The following is a 20,821-nucleotide window of genomic DNA, read 5'->3' on the forward strand; positions in this document are numbered from 1 at the left end:
ACTTTGGTAGTCTGAGGAGCTCATCCTTCAGGCTGGTGTTCTTCTGGACTGTCAATATACTAACCACTCCTTCCCTTCAGTGTTGACATAACTTGCCCACTGAAAATACACCCTGGAGTACTTGCACCGATACCTGTGTTTTACACGGAGGACAAGAGCATTACTAGTAGACACAGAAAAGAGCATCGTCTCTTGTTGCTTTAAGAACACAGCAGTGTGTACCAAAGTCCCAAAGCAGTGCAGTTAACCTGAAGCAAATTGAGCACAGACTGCTGGAGAGATCTACATTACTTTTGTGGGTGCACTGGTAAAATTCTTTGCACTTTCTTCAGTAGCAGCAAGAGCTAACATGATAAGGAAGGAAAAGGACCAGGAAGCTGAAAACACTTGTGGTCTTAAAGGGCTTCTCCATTGTCTTGACTTCTGTCCCCTGGCTTTACAGCAGCACACTTTTCCCCATCTGCTGGGCCATGGGCAAGTATGGGAACAGAGCAGGAAAATAGCACAGGTGAGCAGGAATACCTGGTAACTTGACCATGTTCACATAGCTGTGATTTTGCTATGAGGAAAGTGACAATGCACTTTCATGTCTGCATGTTGTCTCAAGTGACAAAGCACTTCTCTGCTGTTCTGAAGTAGCATTCTGTTGGGTAGACAACAGCTGCTACTTTCTTTTCTTAAGCAGCCAGTTGTCACAAGTCAGAACAAGCACCCAGATTTGACATACTGCTATCTTTGCAGCAAACTGTCTTTTGTCCCACCAACAAAACCCCTTCTAGCATATATGTATGCTCCCTCAGCCTCAGATACAATGCAGTTATGTTCCAGCTGTACTTGCTAAAACAGATTGAAACTACCAGGAAAGGATTCCCTGAGATGAACAGTTCGTGCTTATTAACTCACGCAAACTTTCTGCCAGTGTCAACCAAAAATGCATCTTTAGGGACTAACTCAGGTAGTATTTGCCTCTAAAAAGAGAGGTGTAGAAGAACAGAAAGGGCAGGGCAGGGGGGTGCGGCAAGGGCCACAAAAAGCCGCACAACCAAAACCCACAGGAAAGGGGTCTTTACTTAAAATCCCTTAAAAGGATCTTTTATTGCACCATCCTTAAAACTAAATCAGAAAGGGAAGGAAACTTTGACTGTTTGCAGAGGATGTGTGTCACATCAGCCTGAATCTCCTCCACATATAGCTTAGTGCTGCCAGGTCAGCATAAAAAAAAGCTAGGGCAAGATCTTCAGCTAACAGATGAGCTGCACTCCACTACATTCGGAGCAACACCAATTTTTCCATCAGCTGAGGATTTCGTGACACACAGGCATAAACAACATGTAGTTTTAACAAACTCAGTTAATTATCAACAGTTGTTAATACAGAAAACTATGTATCTTTTTTTATTCTGCAACTTTTGCATTTAATTTCAAAGGATTTTTCCAGAATTTCGGAAAGCGTGTGCGAAGTAAGATACAAGCATAATCCCTGTAACCTGAACTAAAAATCCACCTCCAACAAGATACAACCACTACTTGACAACACAGCAACACCAAAAAAAACCCCGATTCAAAGTGAAAAATGTTGCAGTTAGTTGAAGCTGCAAAGAAATTTAGCAACAGGTGGTAGAATATGTTGCACTAGCACTCACTCATTTTATGACCAAAAATATTTAAATAGAACAGCATCTGTTTCCCTTTAAATAGGCTGCATACAAAACCTGAACTTCCATGGATTTTCAAAAAGTTCAGCCAAGCAATGGTCTATCTTCTTGTCTAGGTAAAAATGAACTTTGGCTCACCATCAACAGTATTTCAAAGCCATCACCTTTTACTGCATCCTGACTACATTAAAAACTGCCCCATCCTACTGTGTTTAAGAATGAGGGCTCCAGTTCCTTGACAGCTGTTTGTTTATTTAGCTCACAAGAATGCTGTAAAAATTAGTATGTGCTTGTAATACACACTGAAAGTGGAATGTATTATTATTAGATAAGGTTCCAAAGCTGAATATTAACTTGAGAGATAAAGGAGGTCAGATCCAAATTAGGCACTCTAGCCTCAGTACCAAGTCAGACACTGAAGTGGACAGGAATTCTTCCAACTGTGGCAATTTCATAATCACCATTCTCATAAAAGCTTACCCTCATGGCAATCCCCCAAGAAAGCTGAACTTTTCACCAGATGACAGTGGTATAAATTTCCTAGGGGACTACTAATACTGAACTCAATGTGAAAAGTCTCTATCCTATTCTCTGAACCGACCTCAGACTATAGCTCAAATAAAACAAATCCAATCTTCCACCAATCACACAGTTTGAGATTCTGAGATTAGAAGTCACGAAGAACAAATCCAGAAAGTGTGTCAGTGGAAAACAGAAAATAAATGCAAATAGAAGTTAACACCAAGCATAAGTTTTCAGCAACATAATGCTGGTATTAGCAAGCTGTACTGATAAGGCTGCATACAAAAGGAGGAAGATAATAGGAGAGTGTGAAAGGTGTAATTGTTTACTAACACTCTCCATTTTATTCACTGGTTCAAAATAAAAGTCAGCATTGACAGACCAGGCTGAAGAGTTTTACAAGACTAAAAGGAAGCACCCAGAACTTTTTAATACTGTCCTGCTTCTGCAATACATGCAAACATTACTTATTCTGTGACAAGCACAGTAAGCAAGTCTTTTTTTCTTTGTGTTGTAACCTAGACAGGTTAATAGCAAGATAAAGACAGTGCCTTTAAGGTAAAGTGATTTGGTATCTGTTGGAATAGCTGTGCTGCTAATTGTGGATACGGGCACTGTTGGCTTCCCTGCATGCAGTCGGATCACTAGCTGGCACCACCAGGTTAGCTAGTCTTAATCAAATCGCCAGCACAGACCTTCACCAGTACAGACCAATGCTCTCATGCTTGTGACTTCCCTTGTGTTTTTCCCAGGGTTCATACAGCATTCTGTGATAGGATTCTCAGAAATGTTTTTCTCCAGCTCCTGTAACCTAGCATAGTGCAGACACTACAGCAAGGCCAGATCTAATGTAATATTGCATGGGGTTTTAATATTCCACGTTCAAAGGGAATTCAGTCTTTCCCATGCACATCCATACACACTGATCCAGAACCTAAGCTGGCGTAATTCTTCTAAACCTCTCCTTCAAAAGCACCTCATCAGAAGGGAAGTTAAGACCAAGACCAAGCACCGAAGTCCAGTTCTGCAGATCAGAAGACATGCACAGCAATGTACATCACGCCGTTACCTGCTTACACATCTCAGCCTCTAAGCAAAGTTATGCAATAACAATGCTGTTACACAGAAACATCTGAAAGTTCAGAGACAACCCCAAGGGAAACAAGTATGATGCTCCTGGTAACAGATTTAATGCTGCAGCAGACCTTTGTGCCTAAACTTCTGCCAACATCATTTTATTACTTTAATCTTATCTTTGGCTTCAAAATATTAGGGAAAGCAGAAGCAGACTATTGAAAGTGGTAACTGTGCAAATGTTTAGTTCAGCAAGTATCATGCCACCTCACTACAAAAGCTGCGTAGCTAACTGTTCAACACCCAGCCTGAGACTCATACTGCCATAAGAAGTCTTCTCTACCTTTGCATGCTTCTTGACTGTCAGCGTCCCAGTTTCAGTTTAGGATAGGAAAATAACAGATCCATTGGATTCACACAGGGACTTAGCGTGTCCTTTCAAGAATGTTTTGGAAAGGTTTTTCCAGAAGATCTGCAGTTGCCTGCACAACTTCCACTCACAAAAACAGTAACTAAGGACACTCAAGTCTGTGCCTGCTCAGCAACTCAGTGACTTGAAGAAAAAATTAATTAGGCAAATGTGGGAAGACTGCCATGTGTATCTGAATCTCTAACTGCCCAATCAGCGTGGCACAGTACAAAACCCCTTGTGCAACCCAAGTACCCAGTATTAGCAGCTTCTTCCACTTCCTCCATCCTGACACACTGCACCTGACCAAAGCAGAAGTCACAGTGCTTCCCATGCAGTCCTGGGCTCCCCCCCCTTCCCGGCTGGATGTTCTGGGCTGGGAGGCAGCAGCGGCCAGGAATGCCCTGCGGAGTTCTGCTGAGGACTGAGAACACAAGGGTAAAACAGCCCTCCCACCCATCCCTATCCTGATCCTTAGTCAAGATCTAACTATACATCTAATATATCTAAATACAGGGCAGTATTTTTGGCAACATTTTCCCTGGCCTAAAGGAAAGGCAAGGGCCTGTGTGTCACTATGGAGCACAGTATCAGAGAACCCAGTTGTATATTTATGTGCAACTGTATGATGGCAGGAATGCCACAGTGCCACAGCTGGTGTCTGCAGGTGTTTCTGGGGATGAAGGCCACCTGGACGTATGGTTTGTTAGTCCTCAGTCTAGCCTGGCTGGTTTTTCCTAGGATCCTTCAGGATGAAATCAGGGAGGAAACCAGCTTAATTAGGCAGGTGTAAGAATCAGTTTGGTTGTTTAGCTTAAGGGTGTGGAGTCATTTTGTTAGGGAGAAGACACTGAGGTGGGAGATAGCTATCACCTGAACATCATCTAGCAGGTAATGTACAACATCCTGTTTCCCTGAGCATCTGATAATCATACAGTAGGACCCACACCACCAGAAAGCCTCTCCCAAGGCTGCTCTTCAGCCCAAGCCTTCCACAATCTTCTTTTACCTCTTAAATAACAGCAGCACTGACCAGACCGGCTGCGGACTCCTTTAGTCCCAACACCTGTCTTGTGGAGCAGGGTGCAACATCAGCAGAGGATGCCACCCAGCTGATGTTTCTCCTAGAGAAGTGACACTAATCCAGCAAACAACAGGGAAAGGCAGGGCACGTGGAATAATAGCCTGATATCTGATGCAATTTCTCAGGCAATATTTGTTTCCCTCTGACTATTCCATTGCTCCATTTTTGTTTAGTTGGGCTGGTTTCAAGAAAAATAGAAACATGCCCTTTGGGATCACCTGAAAATAAAAGCAATGAAGTCAATACCTGCTAGACTGGCTTATATGCGCAACTGTTAACAACAGCCAAAGTGGCTTTATTTTTACCTGTTGATATATTACCTCATGGCACTGCAGAACAAAGTATTTGGAAGCCCTTTAGAGAGAATGAAGAAACAAAGAAAGCGTGTCTCAGAGCCAGGAGAAAGCTGTATCTTCACCTTTCAAAAAGGTGAAGCAAGCTTGTTTCTTGGAAACACTTTATCCTCTGCTAAAATGGCATTGAGGAGAGTTGCAAACCCAATGCCTGCAAACAGTGAGCCAAACCCACTGCAGGTGGCAATCCCAGGAGCCATGTCATGCTTTTGGAAGTGCTATCACTAAGGTCTTTGACTCTGTTCTGATTTGTACTCTGCCTTATCAGGAGTGTTGAAGACGTTGGTGACATTGCTGGACAGAAATGTAACAAGTGTGGGAAAGGAGAGGGCACCTGGCACCTGCCTGCAAAATTGATTACGTTAAGGTACGTGTCTGCCTGCATGTAGATTTCACTGCCCAAGGCTCACTGAACGTGGCCACAGAACAGCAGCGCCCATGTGGCATGAGAGCTGCCTGCACTGAACTCCCACCCACCACCTGTTAGTACTTCATCCTGGACAGAACAGGTGCTACGCGAAGCAAGGGTGGGCTGTTCTTTGCTGATAACACCCTCCCCTCTCTTCGCCAGAGAGCTCTTCTAGACCTCAGAGCAACAAAGAAGAGGAGCCACTCCTCCGACTCCTGGACCAACAGCCCTGTTATGCGGGATTCTCTCTCACCTCATCAAGAAGTTACTGAAATACAAAGCCTGCTGGCATGAGTGCACAGCACTGCCTGAACATAATCTTAGTGTCCTACCTTGTCTTTAACCAAGACACTGACTTGCAGGCACCTGCATGAGAACTCTGTCTTAAGCAAGTCTCCCTTCCCCAGGGTTCAGCACATGCCTAATATCAGATCAGACAACACTAACAGTCACACCTTTAACATTAGTTTGTGAGGTTGTTTTAAAAGAAGCTTGAAGTGAAAGGACTTCAGCAAATGCTTTCTGAACAGATTCAAACAACTGAAGCCAGGTACAGACATGCATATTCTGCCATGACTAGCATTAGAACAAAGTCTATACCACAGCTCCAATTGGTGAGCTAGTAAAGGATGACCACCTCCTGAAGCCATCAGGCAGAAGCGGGAAGTGTGTGTGGAAGCAAGGCCATCACACCAGCATAAGGGGATGAAGCAGCTGCAGAGACTCCAGCAGAGCCCACATGACACAGTAGGAAGCATACCATCCCTCCCCACCGGGGAAACATGAGCTGCAAAGCTGCATCTGTCTGCACCACTGATCCACATGGATTCAGTTCCAGGTCAGAGCTGCAACAGAGGAGGTATTACAAATGTTCTCAATTATTAGCTGATGAGGTAATTAGTCCTCCTGCTAATTGGGGAAATACATGTTTAAGTGCAGTGTTTTCATGTTTGGAGGTGTGCTTACATCTGACACCTGCTCCTACTGCCGTCTGAGGTTCCCAGTCACTGGAGGAACTGCCCCAGAGAGGGAAGGATTTAAGCATCTCTCACCTCATTGTCTACAGAAGCTGAAGGGTTGACCTGTACTCCCCTTCCTTGCACAGGAATCTAAGCACTGCTAAGCATAAATACACAAGTACTTGCAAGATTAGAGAATGCCGCTTTATGCACGCTGTCAGGGAATGAATCAGGCAGCCAACAAGTGGGCAACAGGGACCCCCACGTTGGAGGCTTTGTAAATCAGGGTATCACGAGAAGGACAAACAGGCTTTGTTCCCTGTAAGCCTTGTCAACAATGGGCACTCTGTCATTCTAACGACAGAGAGACTTAAATTTTTTTTTATTACACATTTGGAAAATTGTATTATAGAAACATAATCTTTGATGACTGGATCTGAGACTTACTTTTGCAGTCAGTCCACTGGTCTTTATAGTCTAGCGAAATATGAGCCTTCTGACTGTGGATTTGTACAATACTCCCTATGCAAAATACTTCTGGGAATCATTCCTCCCCCTCAAACCTTCCCAGCAATGAGAGCTTCAGCTTATGGCTTTGGTAGGTTTTTTGTAAACATCAATGTCTGATGTTCACTGCACATTTCAAAACATCACCAGTATCTACTCTCTTTGGAAGAGTTAACTTCAAGATACTGGGCACAGAGTCTAAAATCCAGTAACAATGTCCATCATTCTAATGAAGACAGCTTGCTCCCACAAGACCACCAAGTCAAACCTTTTCCCTGATGAGGTCCATGAAAAAACAGTATTAAGCTCTCCTTGGGAAACAGTGATCTCAGCTCATTTTGGCCATGTTCATTGTGAGTCCATCTCTGTAAAGGGTTCACTCTGCATCCTCTCCCCCCTAAAACCACTGCAGACTTGGGTAAAAGCATGACATGCCACTTAGCAGTTCTCAGAGTAAAAAGCGAGAGCTTAGTGGTACTGATCTTGAGCCCAGCAAGGAAGGATGTCCCTTATGCATAAGTGAAAGTATCAACCAGTGCTTAAAGAGTCAGTAGATCGCAGTATCATCTGCAGATCTGATCACATCAGGATTCTGCACAGCCCTGAAGGAGACAGGAGTGTTACATAGCCAAGACAAATCCCTGGCACATTTTGTGTCCATACATACAGCCAGCATGCATCTGCCAGCCCATAACTAACAATACAGGTTATTTCAAGGTGACCTGCAGTGTACTGAGCAACACAGGAAAGGATGTGAAAACACGATCTCTGCTTTAGAAGCGAGCTCAGGACATATCAGATATGAAACTATTCACATCACACCAAGTCAGAAACTTTTTGTCCTGCAGCCTGCCTGAGCCATGCTCAAGAGGAGAGAGATAGAAAGAACCACAACTGTAAAACGAGGAACAGCTTTCACAAAACACTAAAATAACACCTATATTCAAAGAGCTCCACATGCCTGGATAGAGGCTGCAGGTGAAGACATTCAACGGCTATGTTTCCTGCTCTATTTCACTGCTGTATTTCTTTTTAAACCATTCCTTTCCATCACTTACAGTAGGTACATGCGGCACTAACAGCAGCCAAGAGAAATAATCTTTCAGAGAAGAGTACTCAAAAAAACTCTAACAAGTTACCATGTCAGAGAGACCTGGAAATAACGAGAGACCTGTCACATTTCCCAAGAGAGGGCAGAGCTGTCTCATGCCCTAGCTCTGCTGCACACTTCCCATCTCATCTCACACTAGTCACTTATTCATCTGCACAGGACAGGAATGCATACCAGACCTTCTCATGCAAGCTAAAAATTGGAGGATTCTCATTTTCCATGGCAAATGGGGTTGTGTGAGCCCCCAAGACAAAACATTTTCTTTTGGACCCTGCCATTCAAAATCCTGCCACACGACAGCAGAGAATGAAGCATCCAACACCAAAGTCACACGGAAACAAAAAAAACACCCCACCAAGGGAAATGGGAGGCGTCACTGTCAGATAACAATCAGCTTTGAGTTTGAAAACTGGAAGCTAACATCAGCTTTTCCTCATCTGCGCTCTTCCCTTTCACACTTCCCTCTGCAGCTCAGGCAGTAGAGCGCTAAATCGTAGCTATATTGCATTCGCTGCTTCACTGAGAAAGTAGCAAGGTAACTAGTGTTTTCCAAAAAGACACATCGCTTCCACTCCTTTGAGAAAGTCAGCATTTTAACAGACTACAGTGGGCTGAGGATTGTAATTTTGTATCAAAAACAGCTGCTATCCTTGGAGTTACAGACCACCCCTTTCACCTTCCACCAAAGAAGCTAAAGACACAGGAGAGGCTTAGGGTACTTCTGCAGTATTTTAAAGGGTTTGAAAAACTGTAATGCTAACTGTACATTTCAGAAGTTCACACACATGCAAAATTAACCAGACCAGAAACACCAGACGTAGCTGGTCCTTTCTACCATGCTGTTACCTGAGCCAGAGGAGTTTCCCAGCTTGCGCAGTTTTCCCAGAACCTTCTGGACATCATTTATGCTCGTGTCCTGTTGGCTGTACAAGAGTAACCTCTTGGCATCTGAGAACAGCCGGGAAACACTGGCGATGGGAAAACACAAAAACAACCAGCAGTCATCAGCTGTGTGAGCCAGCATCCACAGATACAGTTTTACACCCCAACTCCAAACTCCAGTCCCTTTACAGTTATGCCAATGCTCTCTCCTGGACAATAAGCCCTTATGCCGCTGCCCTCTTCAGTAGAATAAGCCCTTTCTCCAATGACCACTCTGGGACAATCCAAGGAGACTAATAAAAGATGGCTGCTAATCCAAGGTCAAACAAAGTTACATTGCAAACCTCAATGCATGTGAAAGCATTTCTTTAAGACCGGGGTGGAGGAGGGCCTCCTGCTGCCTGTAAACTGCTTCCTCTTAGAAGCAAAATAATACAAGTATGTCCTTGCTCCTTTCAAATGCTTCTCCAGGTTACAGACACATTTTACTCTACATTAAGTAGAACTGGCCTGACAGTATGAATGCAGCAAGCAGGGCAGGGTGTAAGGAAGTTGGCCATAAATTCAGCTTTCTGCAACACATTAGCCAGTAATAAATAAAGAGCGTCATAAGTATCCACCAGACCTGCACTTCAACTGCCTTTCACTCTACACAATCCATCTCAGAGGTTCATTAACCAGGGAAAGAGGTTCTCTGAAAAAAAGCTTACATCTTGCCTCTTTATGGTCCAAATTCTGAGCAACCGACAACAGAAGGGACTCGGCCCTCAACAAGGCTCTGACTGCTTGGACTCGGTGATACGGCACACCTGCCAGCTCTCTGCCAGCCCCTCTGAACTTGGTAGTTGGAGAGCTTGGTACTTCAGTGGCAGCAGAAACAGCAAAACCCTCAACAGTGTAGGTTTACACAACTAGCTGGTAACTTCCAAACATCCCTTTTCCACATGTTGCCCCATGAACAGAGATGACAAAAAAAAGCAGGCAGACTCACATGGAGGCATTGAAGTTTCCAACAATACCTGGGGATTCCCCAGGAGTTGGGTAGCGGAAACAAGGGTTGTTGGCGTTGCAAATGATCCCCTGTATCCATGGCAAGGTTCCTGCTGAAGGCATAGCTTTGTTTGGGAAGTGACCTGGAACAGAAATGCAAGAGTTAGGAGACAGAAACACAGGACACAAGCTACTACTACACAGCACTACATTTGAAGGGCAGTGCTAATCCTGTGCTGGTTACTGCCCCAAATTGCTTATGAGAGCCCAACAGCCAACACTAAGAAGAGCTGAGCTCATGTTAAGTTCCCCACACTGGTCTAGCCACCTCCACTGAAAAACTATACCTTGTTAAGCCTGCAGAAGCTCTTTGCTACTCTCTGCAATGTTTTTTTGGCCATGCTGACTTGGATATAGTACTTCTTGCTGAGGAATGCCCAACAGCAGGCAACTCAAAAGCCTAGCAGTGGTGACATGCCACATACATGCTTTCTAACCAGCTGTGCTCCTCTGGATTTGCATGCATAACTAACACAAGCTTGAGGCCACACAGACAGCTGTGGTCAGGGTCTGGGTTCTGAAGACCCACAGTATTTCTGTTCAGTCCTTTTTGTTTTCAAAAATCCACTCACCTCAGTTACACACACTGTAAACACCAAGCAAAGAGTCAGCAGTTGTGGGGTGGGTGCCTGCATTGGTTTCCCTGAGATAAGTATGTTGTTGCTGTCCCATATTGGCTTGATTTCCAGACAGTCTTAAATCTTTAGATCTCCTAAAATGTTTAGGTACCTGCCTGCTGTGTTTCAAATCTCTTTGCTGAAGTCTAACTCTAGCTACTAAAGATCTACTTCAGTCATAGCCCAGAGTTTATGTCCTGCTTACGTTCTGCTTTCTGGTCAAAAGTTAAAGCAGTAACTACTTGCGGCAGATCTCCACCAGTATGCCACTCGGGCACTCGTGAATCCCTTACCCTCCAACAACAGGAACGGCTTCACTTGTATAGTCCTGTACCTTAGATGAGCCATCAGGCTGCTTTCTGCAAACGAACTCCCCTCCTCACCCCACACTAGGGAGGGGAGCACAGAGGAAGGTCATGCCCCTTCCTCAGTATCTTGCAGCTACTCAAGGCTTTGACCACAAGACACACATTCTCCCCTCCGGCGCCCACCTCATCCTTGCAGCACACCTGCAATCACATGGAGGGCTGGCTTCCTACCTCCACAGCCACAACTGAGCTACTAAAGTCCCACGAGGAAGAGAGGTCTAAGCTGCTGCATTACAGCAAATGCTGGTTAACGTAGGTGGCTGAAGGAAGACTGGGAGCTTATCAGCTCTCCCTGGAAAAAGCAAAGGACTCTGTCCAGGAGAAAGGTGAAGGAACCAAAGGTTCATTGTTTCTAGTACCCAGGGGACTGTTTGTTCCTAGTTCTCTGTCTAAAATAGAAAAGCTGTTTACCTGATCTCTCTGGCTTTTGTCTCATTTTGCTTATTTTCTTCTTCTCAGCTGAGAGGTGGGGAAAAGATGAAAAATACTAGGACTTTCAGATTCTTTTTGTAAAATTTCCCTGAGAAGCACCTACTCCCTCCTCCATGCCTTTTATTTTACATGGCTAAGAACTCAAACTATTAAAAATAAAATGAAAAGAGGGAAGGTGCACAATAATTCATGGTAGCTCTTTACATAGTGATGCATGCAACAGTGCTTGCTCAATGAGTAAAGCGGGGATCTGCCAGTTTTGAGTTTTTCCCCAAATGAAGTACATTTTTAACACCTTCAAGGGTGACAGAAACAGAAAAGTCAAGCTCTACAAGACACAAGTCAGCAATCAATAGCATTCTGCCTTCTCTGGCTGATTTGGTGAAAGCCATGTAACTATCACTTAAGGGCTGGCAAAATTTCCCCCACTTTTTCCAGAAAAAGGTTCCTTATAGTAGGCCAAGCTGCTAGAAATAAAAAAAGTCCTGACTAGGAAGTCTGACCACAGAAACAGCCGAATCCTGCATTCTTCTTCTCAAACAGGAAAAGAAGACTTAAAGTCTTACTTGTTTATTGAAAAACACTATAGCATTAAACCATCCAGGCTATCTGGAGGCTACAAAGCACTTGCATGCAGCTCTGTTGCTATCATCAGGCATTACCTGCAAGTGATTTCATAACAGCATACAGCACTGCCGCTACAGATAACAATCCTGTTTCCCTTAAGGCATCCACAGGGTTGCCAAAGTTCACCATGAACTCAAGGTTTCTTTCTTGCTATCTCTGCTCGCAGTTCAGCAAAAAATAGTTAAAACAGTTCAACTATACAACACAGCCACATCTGTCAGCACAAGTGAACGTTCAACGAAACCAATCCAGATTTAAATGAAATTCAGTTACCTGTTCTCAGAAGCTTTTAAAAATGGAGATGAGTTTACCACAAAAAGTTAATTAAAAAGTTACACTCCACAATTCCTGAAGATAACATTGGCAGAAGGCAAACCAACCAACATCAGTTAGTGTAAATGGTAAGGAAAAAGGGCTGCAGGCAAAAGACTCAGAACTCTGTTTGTGACACCAGCATACCAGAGCAAAGAAAAGGATTTATATAGACACTAATGACTAACAAGCCCAAACTAAACAGCTCTATGAAAAGGCAGCTCTTGTTAGATTTGAGTTATATACAGCACCACCACAGCTGAAACAAATTACCATTGAGGCTGCTAGTTATTTATACCAGCTGAGTAGACTGCTCATTGCCTCTCTTCAGCTTCACATCTGTATTACAGGTATCTCTAATGCCACCGTAACATTCAGTCAGAAAAGGCAGTTCAAATGTCATGCAAAGTATGAGATCTAATTTAGGAAAGCTTCAATTACCCTGCTAAGCACTGCAGAAAGTGAGTTAAACAGTACACGGGACCAGCAGTGTCCAAAGTGCAACGGGCACCGTAAACATAAACACTTCAGCTTTAGAAGGATCCTTACTAACTTGAAAGCCTAGCAAACAGCACAAAATGCTCCAGCTACTGCAAAGAGCCATAGGGTAAGTGCTGGAAGAGCTAGTTCTTTACTCATTTTAAGAATTAAACACTTCAGTGTGCCCTCCAGAATCATGTTGTGCTCACCCTTAAACCATACCTTGCGGTAATCAGGCAAAGGAAAGATAACAAAGACCTCTTCCAGTCAGCTAATTGCAGTATGAAGCTGTCACCAGTCACAGTAAGATAAAGCATGTTGCTAATCAACAAGTCACGCTTCCTAAATCAAATGGTAACCAACACAGATGCCTAAAGATTGTCATTGGCAGCGCAAGAATAAGCTTCCTTTAAAAGAAAAGCAGAAATGTGCTAATTTAGGATATAAAGAAGAAAGAAGAGTATTTTTTCCCCACAAATGTATGACTGCTCAATCTACTGAATACAGAGCTGACAGTCTAATGGTTAGAAGGAGTAGAATTGCTCAGGCTCTTTAATGTGATACATTAATGCACATTACTGCCTGAAAATGAGATTGCTTTCTTATAGATCTGAACACTACTTTCTTTTTATGCTAAGTCACATACAGATCAATGATGACAAGTAAGACTTGGGTTCTGTGTGGGTTTTGCAGACTTGTCACAGTTCTACAGCAAATTCTCAACTAATACATAAATGCAAAAAATAAGACACAGCAGCAATGTACAGTGCTGGAGCAACATAAACATGTCAGAACACACTGCAGTCTCCAAGGTAGAAGGGAAAAAGCCATTAAAACTTCCCTGAAGATTTGACTTAAGTATGCAGCCACTGCCCCTGCTCTTTGCATCTTGCCAACTGCATTATTACCTTCTAACCATGAAACAGCCACCATTCTGGGTACAGCTGCTGTGTTTGATACTTACATTCATGCTGCTCGTAGGGCGGATATGAAAGTCTTACAGAGATCAGGATGAAGAAGATAAACAGAGGCCAGGCAACTTCGATCAGCAGCTGGAACTGGAAACAATAAAGACAAAGTATTAAAACATCCCATTCAAAATACATGACAGAGCAGAGGTTTCAGGACAATTCACTTCTAAGCCAGGACAGTTTTGCAAGTACTGCCTCACTTCATTTTGCCTGTGCATTCCAGGATCAAGAAGTTTGTTCCTCCAACTTCAGAGGATAATCTGCAAAGAATTACAGGCTTTTCTCATTGATATGTGCCAGTTCTGGGACTAAACTGGATGTGCTTAGGGGCTGTTTAGTTCTTTTTGTCCCCTGACTGAAAGAAGCCTCCCAATGAATCTTCCAGCCATGATCTGAATTTTTGGCCTCATATTTTAGAGATACAGGGAAACACCTCCATCCCATTCTCCCAGCAAACTACTGAGCTTCTACACTAACACATCAGGTGATGAAATTGTACTGACACATAGCTATGCCAATCTTTCAGTTTCAGGGCTGCAGAAGTGCAGTGGTACCAGGAAAGCAGAGCTACCAAGATTAAGTTCATACCTAGTTATTGTTTTATTCTAATGTACTTTTTTTTTCCCCTCCAAAGGTAGGCACCCACCGGTGCAGGGTACCTACAGATGAGCAGTGAGTGTTAGGTAAGGACATAAAGAACTCAGAAGGACTAGACAAGAATATAAGAAAGGCCTGCTATTAAATGCAGAGCATTATTTAGACAGGGAATTGAAGCACAGAAAAATTCATGGAGGTTGCCACGTCCTACAGAAGCATGTGAAAAAAGTAACAGTTCATCCTAGAGCTTCTGAGACATAAGCTGAGGTTTCCCAGGCTTGACCTTCACCAGCCACACCCCTCCTTCCCCACTCCAGAAAAGCTGCCTAAACATGCATTTTAGGTAAACCATGAGGAAGAAAAACCAAAAGCTTTTTATGCTGCTACTTATGTTTTTGCTCCTTTTGGGAGAGGGAAAATAGAGTGTTTACTCAGTCAAGAGAAGAGAAATCCTTTCCCTGTCTTTCCTGGAAAACCCCATTTTTTCTAATAAGATATCTACATCATTCCTATTGCAAGCCAAATAGAGTAAGACCTGCACCCCAGTGGGAGAGAGAATCCCCACACAAAGATGTTTTCCCATGTTACACCATCAACAGCTAAAATTAGGCTCCTGACACTCAGCACAAGGTACTCCATGCAAACTTTGAGGTGAGACTTCTAGGCGATACTAGGTGTACCTCAAAGTAATCTCAGACTGTAATAATAGTGCATTAAAACAAACGCCACTTGATCCAGCAGAGGAAACTATATAGGATGGGTCTTCACAGATACTCCTCATGGCTGACGTCCAACCAAACGGCAACCCTGTCTCAAAGGCAAAAACTAAGCAGTCTCCCAGGCACTCCTGCCAGTAATGCCAGGCTCTGCAGTATATGCTTGGGCCACTGTTTCCCACCCGTTATTTTCACGCACATGTTGTACTACTGCCGGTTAAGAAGCTCCACACTAACAAAAATGCCAGGAAGATGTCTCAGTATCTTTGATCTCTGTTTTCACACACACACACACACAAAAGTAGTGGCAACACACACAGAGCCATTAACAGTGACAGTCTGCTTCCTTTTGCATTAGACAGTGGCCTTGCTCCCAGAGGTCAGAGATTCTCAGAGCTAGGACACTGACAATTTGCCTGCTCCTTTCCTTTCCAAGATCCTCTCACAGCTGCTGCCAGGACAGTGTAGCAGGATTCTTCCTCTTCTTGACAAGGGTGGCTGTGAAACCAGAACATGCCATTCCCTCCACCAGTGTAGATGGCCATGCCCTGACACACATTGCAGCCCTCTGCCACCCTGGATGTAGGCAATGAGCATGCACCCTGAGCAACTGCCACTACGCTGCTTGGGTAAAAGTGGTGTCAGCTGGGCTTGTGGAGGCCTCTCCACCTGACCAAGGTAGCCAGCTAGGCCCTCGCAGCCCCGTGACTGCTACAGAACCACTTACAAAAATGCTGCGCTTCAGATCAAGCCCTGGCTTGCTTAGAAAGTTATCAGCCCCAGCCACACCACACCAGGGTGGACAGCAGTGCCCAAATGGCCCTGCTGTTGAAAGGGGAGCCTGGCCACCTGCACACACAGCTCTTCTTTTACATGCCTGATTATGGTTAATGACAGTCATGAAGGTAATCACATGCAGGCTGCGTGCACAGTGCTATATGCCTCTGCACATGCATCTTACTCTGCAGATTGACAGGCTCAGGGAGGACAGAGAAAGGACGGATACAGCTTGGACTGACCAAGTTGCACTTTCACAGCTGAAGACTGCTGCATCATGACAGCCACTCAGATGGTACTCACTGAGACAGCTGGCCACTGCTGCACCAGAGGCTTGCATGGGGTCAATCTCAATGCATCAGTAGCATTTCAATAGAGTTTGAACTCCTTGGGCAGCCTCTTGTGCTGTTCAAGAAAAACTGAAACCTCTTCCTTTTGCTCATAAAGGTCAGTATGTTCCTTCCCCTATGCTTCCTGACCTTCCTGTGACAGCACTTCTCATCCACTGTGGCCTTTGTAGGGGAGGACAAAGAGATACTAAGGGGCATCACTCATCACAGTCAGGTTCACACTAATTAGATACTGAAAAACCAATTCTCCCCACCCACTTCAATGTTGCAGCTACTAGACCAGGCTGGTAAATAGCGAAATGAACCTTCAGACCTCCAACCCCCCTCTGCCACCCCACGACATCTTGAGTTGAAGGAGGAACATCCCATTTGCACACAGCAGCTGAATCCAGGGGTGGCACTTGGCCAGGAACAAGCTACTCCTATTTTTACAGAGGCTAGTCCCCAAAGCATGCCCAATTTACACCAGCTGGCCAATGATGCAGGATACCATTAAATATTGAGATCTACACTCAATACAAAGCTTGTTGAGGAAGAACAAACCAAACTACCACCCCATCTCACTGTCAACCACCCTCCCCACCTTTATGGTCCAGTTTCAATGCAGAGAGCTACCAGCAGTTGACCAGTCTCTCCACGCAAGTTTGAGATGTCACCTAATGTGAAAGACAGCAGGGAGTAAGAAATGTTTTTGGTTGGTTTTTTTTGTTTGGTTGGTTGGTTTTTACACAGTGACCCCTGAACATGATTTTTCCTTCCTCCTCTTTCCCTGTAAACTCCTCCTCCCAACTCTGGTGCTGCTGGAAGTTACCCAGTACAAAGTAACACTTGAATTGCACACGTCAGGCTGAGCTTTGAACCCAGCTTTTGCAATGCAGCCCCAACTCACAGCAGCCAAGGGGACAGTTTGGTGGGAAGCAAAGGCTAGCCTACGCTTCTTGTGGGAAGAAGGGCAAGGATCAAACTATTTCTGGGCTACAACTTCAGTAAGTGCAAATGGGAGAGCACCATCACCAGCACACCCAGCTCAGGGTCTTCAAACACTAAAGCAAACAGATGAATGACTGTGCTGCCATGGTAAGTGTGGTGAGAACAGATGTTCTGCTACTTTTCTGCCATTTTCTGTTAAGTGGATTTCCACTCCTGATATCTTCAGGTAAAGCCCAAGTGGGAAGCACTAAGGAGAAAAACTCTGCAGATATAAGAACCCATAAAAAAAAGCAATGTCTCAGGCCTTTGTTGTGAATTAACTAATAATATCAGTGCTGAACAGAGACTAAGAGCAGCTTCAGGCCCTTTGGGCTACTTGATGGGAAACCAATACAGAAGCTGCCAGAAGGTACCGAGAAATAGCTGAGCAGATTCAAGATCATGACAAAACTACAAGCAGGAAGGTCTTTTTCACTAACACATGCTTAGCCTACTGCACTTTTGTGGCATTGCCAAAGAATCCAAATGCAGCTCTGCTGCCCAGCAAGCTTGCCTACAGCTACCTTGACAGGACATGCATGCTAGACTCAGACCTCTTCCAGGTAACCTTCAAACCTGATGCATTATTTTACAAAGACCCTGACAAAAAAGTCCCATCATTTTCAGTGTAAAACAACTCCTTGTGAAGTCTCCTCATGGTTTAACTAGTTTAAGCACTGTTTCAGATCTGCAGTTCCCCTAGTTGCTAAGGCAGTTTGGAAGCGGTCAGGAGTAAAATCTCTAAGTGGCAAGGGAGGAAGAAACTGTCTTCAGCCCTAAAAGCCTAGGTTACATGATCAATAGCTAAGAACAGCCTATCTTTTTAGGAGCTGTAGTCAGTTTTGAGACCACCTTCCCCAGCTCTCTTGCAGTATTCTTCTAAATTATGAGGCTGTTCCCAAGGTCAGGATGCTGGCCCATAAATTCAGAGAGCAGATAGCCTCGCTCCTTGCAGCTGACACAGCCCAGTCTCCCAGCTGAGCAGTCCTGTCCTGGGAGATCAAGGATCCTGGGGTAAGGTCAAAAAACATGCTAACAATGTAGAAATTCCTGCCATCGCTGGCACCGCTGTAACCACAGAGGTATACAGGAAAAGTCAAAAACTTCATGAGTCACCCTTGTCTGAATTTAAGAATGGACTAATTCCAGATCTGAATGAACTGGACTTGTGTCCAAGCCTCGGATACCTGAGCAAAGACTTCAGAGACTGTCTCCATCTCCAGTGGTGAACATGATAGCCTCCCCTCCCTTGTGACTCTCAGTTTCTAAAACCACCCAGCCCGAACCAGCTGGCAAGGACCCTGACATTTGCAGGGTTCAGAAAGCTTATCAGACAGACCACTTTCCACTCACCACCTCAGTAACTCATGTTCCCTTCACATTCCCTACTCATACCTCCTCAAGGTCAGATCTAACAGGACAGATCCTCTGCACAGGCCTGTTGTACAGAACATGCCCTTGTCCAGCACAGTTATCCCCTAAATCCCTGGAGGGCAAAGAGCATGTTTTCTCTGGCTTTTAGTTGTCTGCAGGAGTTACAGCATCTCATTAATGTAAAGGCAGAAGAATTTTAAGAACACCATACCTAGTTCATACTCCTGTGCCTTCGTTACCACAAGGAGAAATGGTTGTTGCATATTGTCTATCTGAACAGGTACATTCCCACACTGCTAATAGATGGTGAGGCTAGCACTTAAAACTAATCAGAACACACCTTGGTAGAAAAACATCAATTGCCTGGGTTTGTTTCCAGGCCAATGCAAGAACATGCTTCATGCCAGTCACTTAAACTGTACCTCCTGTTGTGAAGACACAACAAGTTTGGGTTTCTCTCCCTGATCAAAGAGACTGAAGATGCCTGTTGCCTCCACCATTTTGACCATTAGGAAATGGCAGAATTTTGTTGCTGCTGTTGCAGCTTGCAGAATTCAAAAGCTTTCAGACTCAAGCACACATCCCTGCAGTATGGCAATGCCCCACCCGTAGAGCGGAGCAGGTCATAGCACAGGTTTTCATCTTACATTTTCCTCGCTGCACAAAGCGGCTGTGGCACCCTCTCTGCTGGGTCAGACGTGAGCGTTTCATTACTCCAACACCCCCTCACACTGGGATTCAGGAAAGAAGTCTTGAGCACCTTCAAGCCCTCTAGTTTATGTCCACCCACCACTCTCTTCAATTTGAATCAGGTCTTTCTAATGGTAGACCAGTTGCTCTGCCAGGGACCACTGGAGGTAAAATATTAGCATACAGAATGTTTCCCTGTTTTGCTTGAAGAGTAAGCTACAAGGTTACAATTGAGACTTCAAAAACCCCTCTGTCCAATACTTACAGTCTGTCTTCTCCTGTAGGTGAAGTTCTTCCACAGCAGCAATCCCAACTGTGTCCAGAAAGCCATCTTCCTTCAGCAAAGCCCAGGGGCTCCTTTTGCACAGCAGCAATACACAGCACAGCTGTTGTGGCTGGGCATTAACTAGGAGGGGGGGAAAAAATAAGAAAAAAAAATGAGTTGAAAGGGAAAAGCTGTGTCAGAACAGAAAAGGCAACAAGACAGGGAAAGGTAGAGGCTGCACTCTGTGGCCTCATGTAGCTTTGCAGCCCCCATGACACTCCCCACTACTACCTTCTTTACCCAAAGCACTCTAGCCAAGTCTCATAGGTCTCAGTAAGCTCAGATTTAGACTCATTGTCTCTTACCTCTGAGCTCCAAGACACAAAAGAATGCAATACCCACAGGACAACAATTTTCTTCCTTCCTGCCCAAAGATTCCAAGAGCAAGAACAGCCCAGAACAAGGAAAAAAAAAATCATAGGTTTTGAAAGCTGATTTAAAGACCCCTCTGAATGTGACTGAACCATGCAATTTAACCCTTTTTTTTTTTTAAAAAAAAAGTTTTTTCCATATTCACTATTATAATGATGAGAAGCCTCCTGCCGAATTAGGAAAGCCTTTGTTTTGAAGTCCAGTCAACACCACGACTTGTAGGAGAAAATGCTATGCACTTAACAGGCAATGGAGAAATGTCCATTTCCTTGAACTTGAAGCTAAGTGACCAAGAATGACCCTGCAGCCATTCGTATTTGGATAAAGTGAATGTAAAATTGCTGTTGAGTCAGTGTTCATGTCTTGCAACCACCTGGTCTCCAACACTGTGGTGAATTGGGTGCATTCAGTATGCACCTTGCAGGACTACAAGAAAGTATAAAGGGTTAAAAAACCACATTCATCTCTTTGGTGGCTATTAACAGCATGGAATAGGCTTGGATACACACAGACCTGCAGGAAAACTCAATCGAATGGAAAAGTGAGCTTCTAGTATGTTAAACATTAAATCTTTTTTCCAGAATTAATTTGGCACAACTTAATCTACTTTCAAGTTTAAGACCAGATGAAGAGTTGTTTCATTCTGAGTAAGTGTGCACACAGGAATTTAGTTAATCCACATCAAATTAATTCTGATCTGCATACTTAAATATACTCCGCTGACAGGCTCCGTGTTAACAGGACAGCTAGCAGCCAATCCACACACAAGAGCAAGAGAACCATTCCCTCCCAACATCAGTTAAACCGGGAACACACATGCTTTTGATTCT

General features: G+C 44.2%; 1 protein-coding gene across 3 annotated transcripts in view; it reads right to left on the reverse strand.

Moving 5' to 3' along the window:
- Positions 1 to 20,821, reverse strand: part of ABCA1 (ATP binding cassette subfamily A member 1) — a 97,152-nt gene that overhangs the window by 59,814 nt on the left and 16,517 nt on the right. For all 3 annotated transcript variants that reach the window (XM_040580571.1, XM_040580569.1, XM_040580570.1), the window contains 4 exons: positions 19,560 to 19,700; positions 13,815 to 13,908; positions 9,956 to 10,097; positions 8,929 to 9,050 (listed from right to left, as the gene is read on the reverse strand). In XM_040580571.1, coding sequence (XP_040436505.1) covers positions 8,929 to 9,050; positions 9,956 to 10,097; positions 13,815 to 13,908; positions 19,560 to 19,625 — 424 coding nt within the window. In that variant the 5' untranslated portion in view covers positions 19,626 to 19,700. The remainder of the gene's footprint in view (positions 1 to 8,928; positions 9,051 to 9,955; positions 10,098 to 13,814; positions 13,909 to 19,559; positions 19,701 to 20,821) is intronic.

The sequence above is a fragment of the Falco naumanni genome, chromosome Z, assembly GCF_017639655.2.
Source record: "Falco naumanni isolate bFalNau1 chromosome Z, bFalNau1.pat, whole genome shotgun sequence".
In the NCBI taxonomy this organism is placed as follows: domain Eukaryota; kingdom Metazoa; phylum Chordata; class Aves; order Falconiformes; family Falconidae; genus Falco; species Falco naumanni.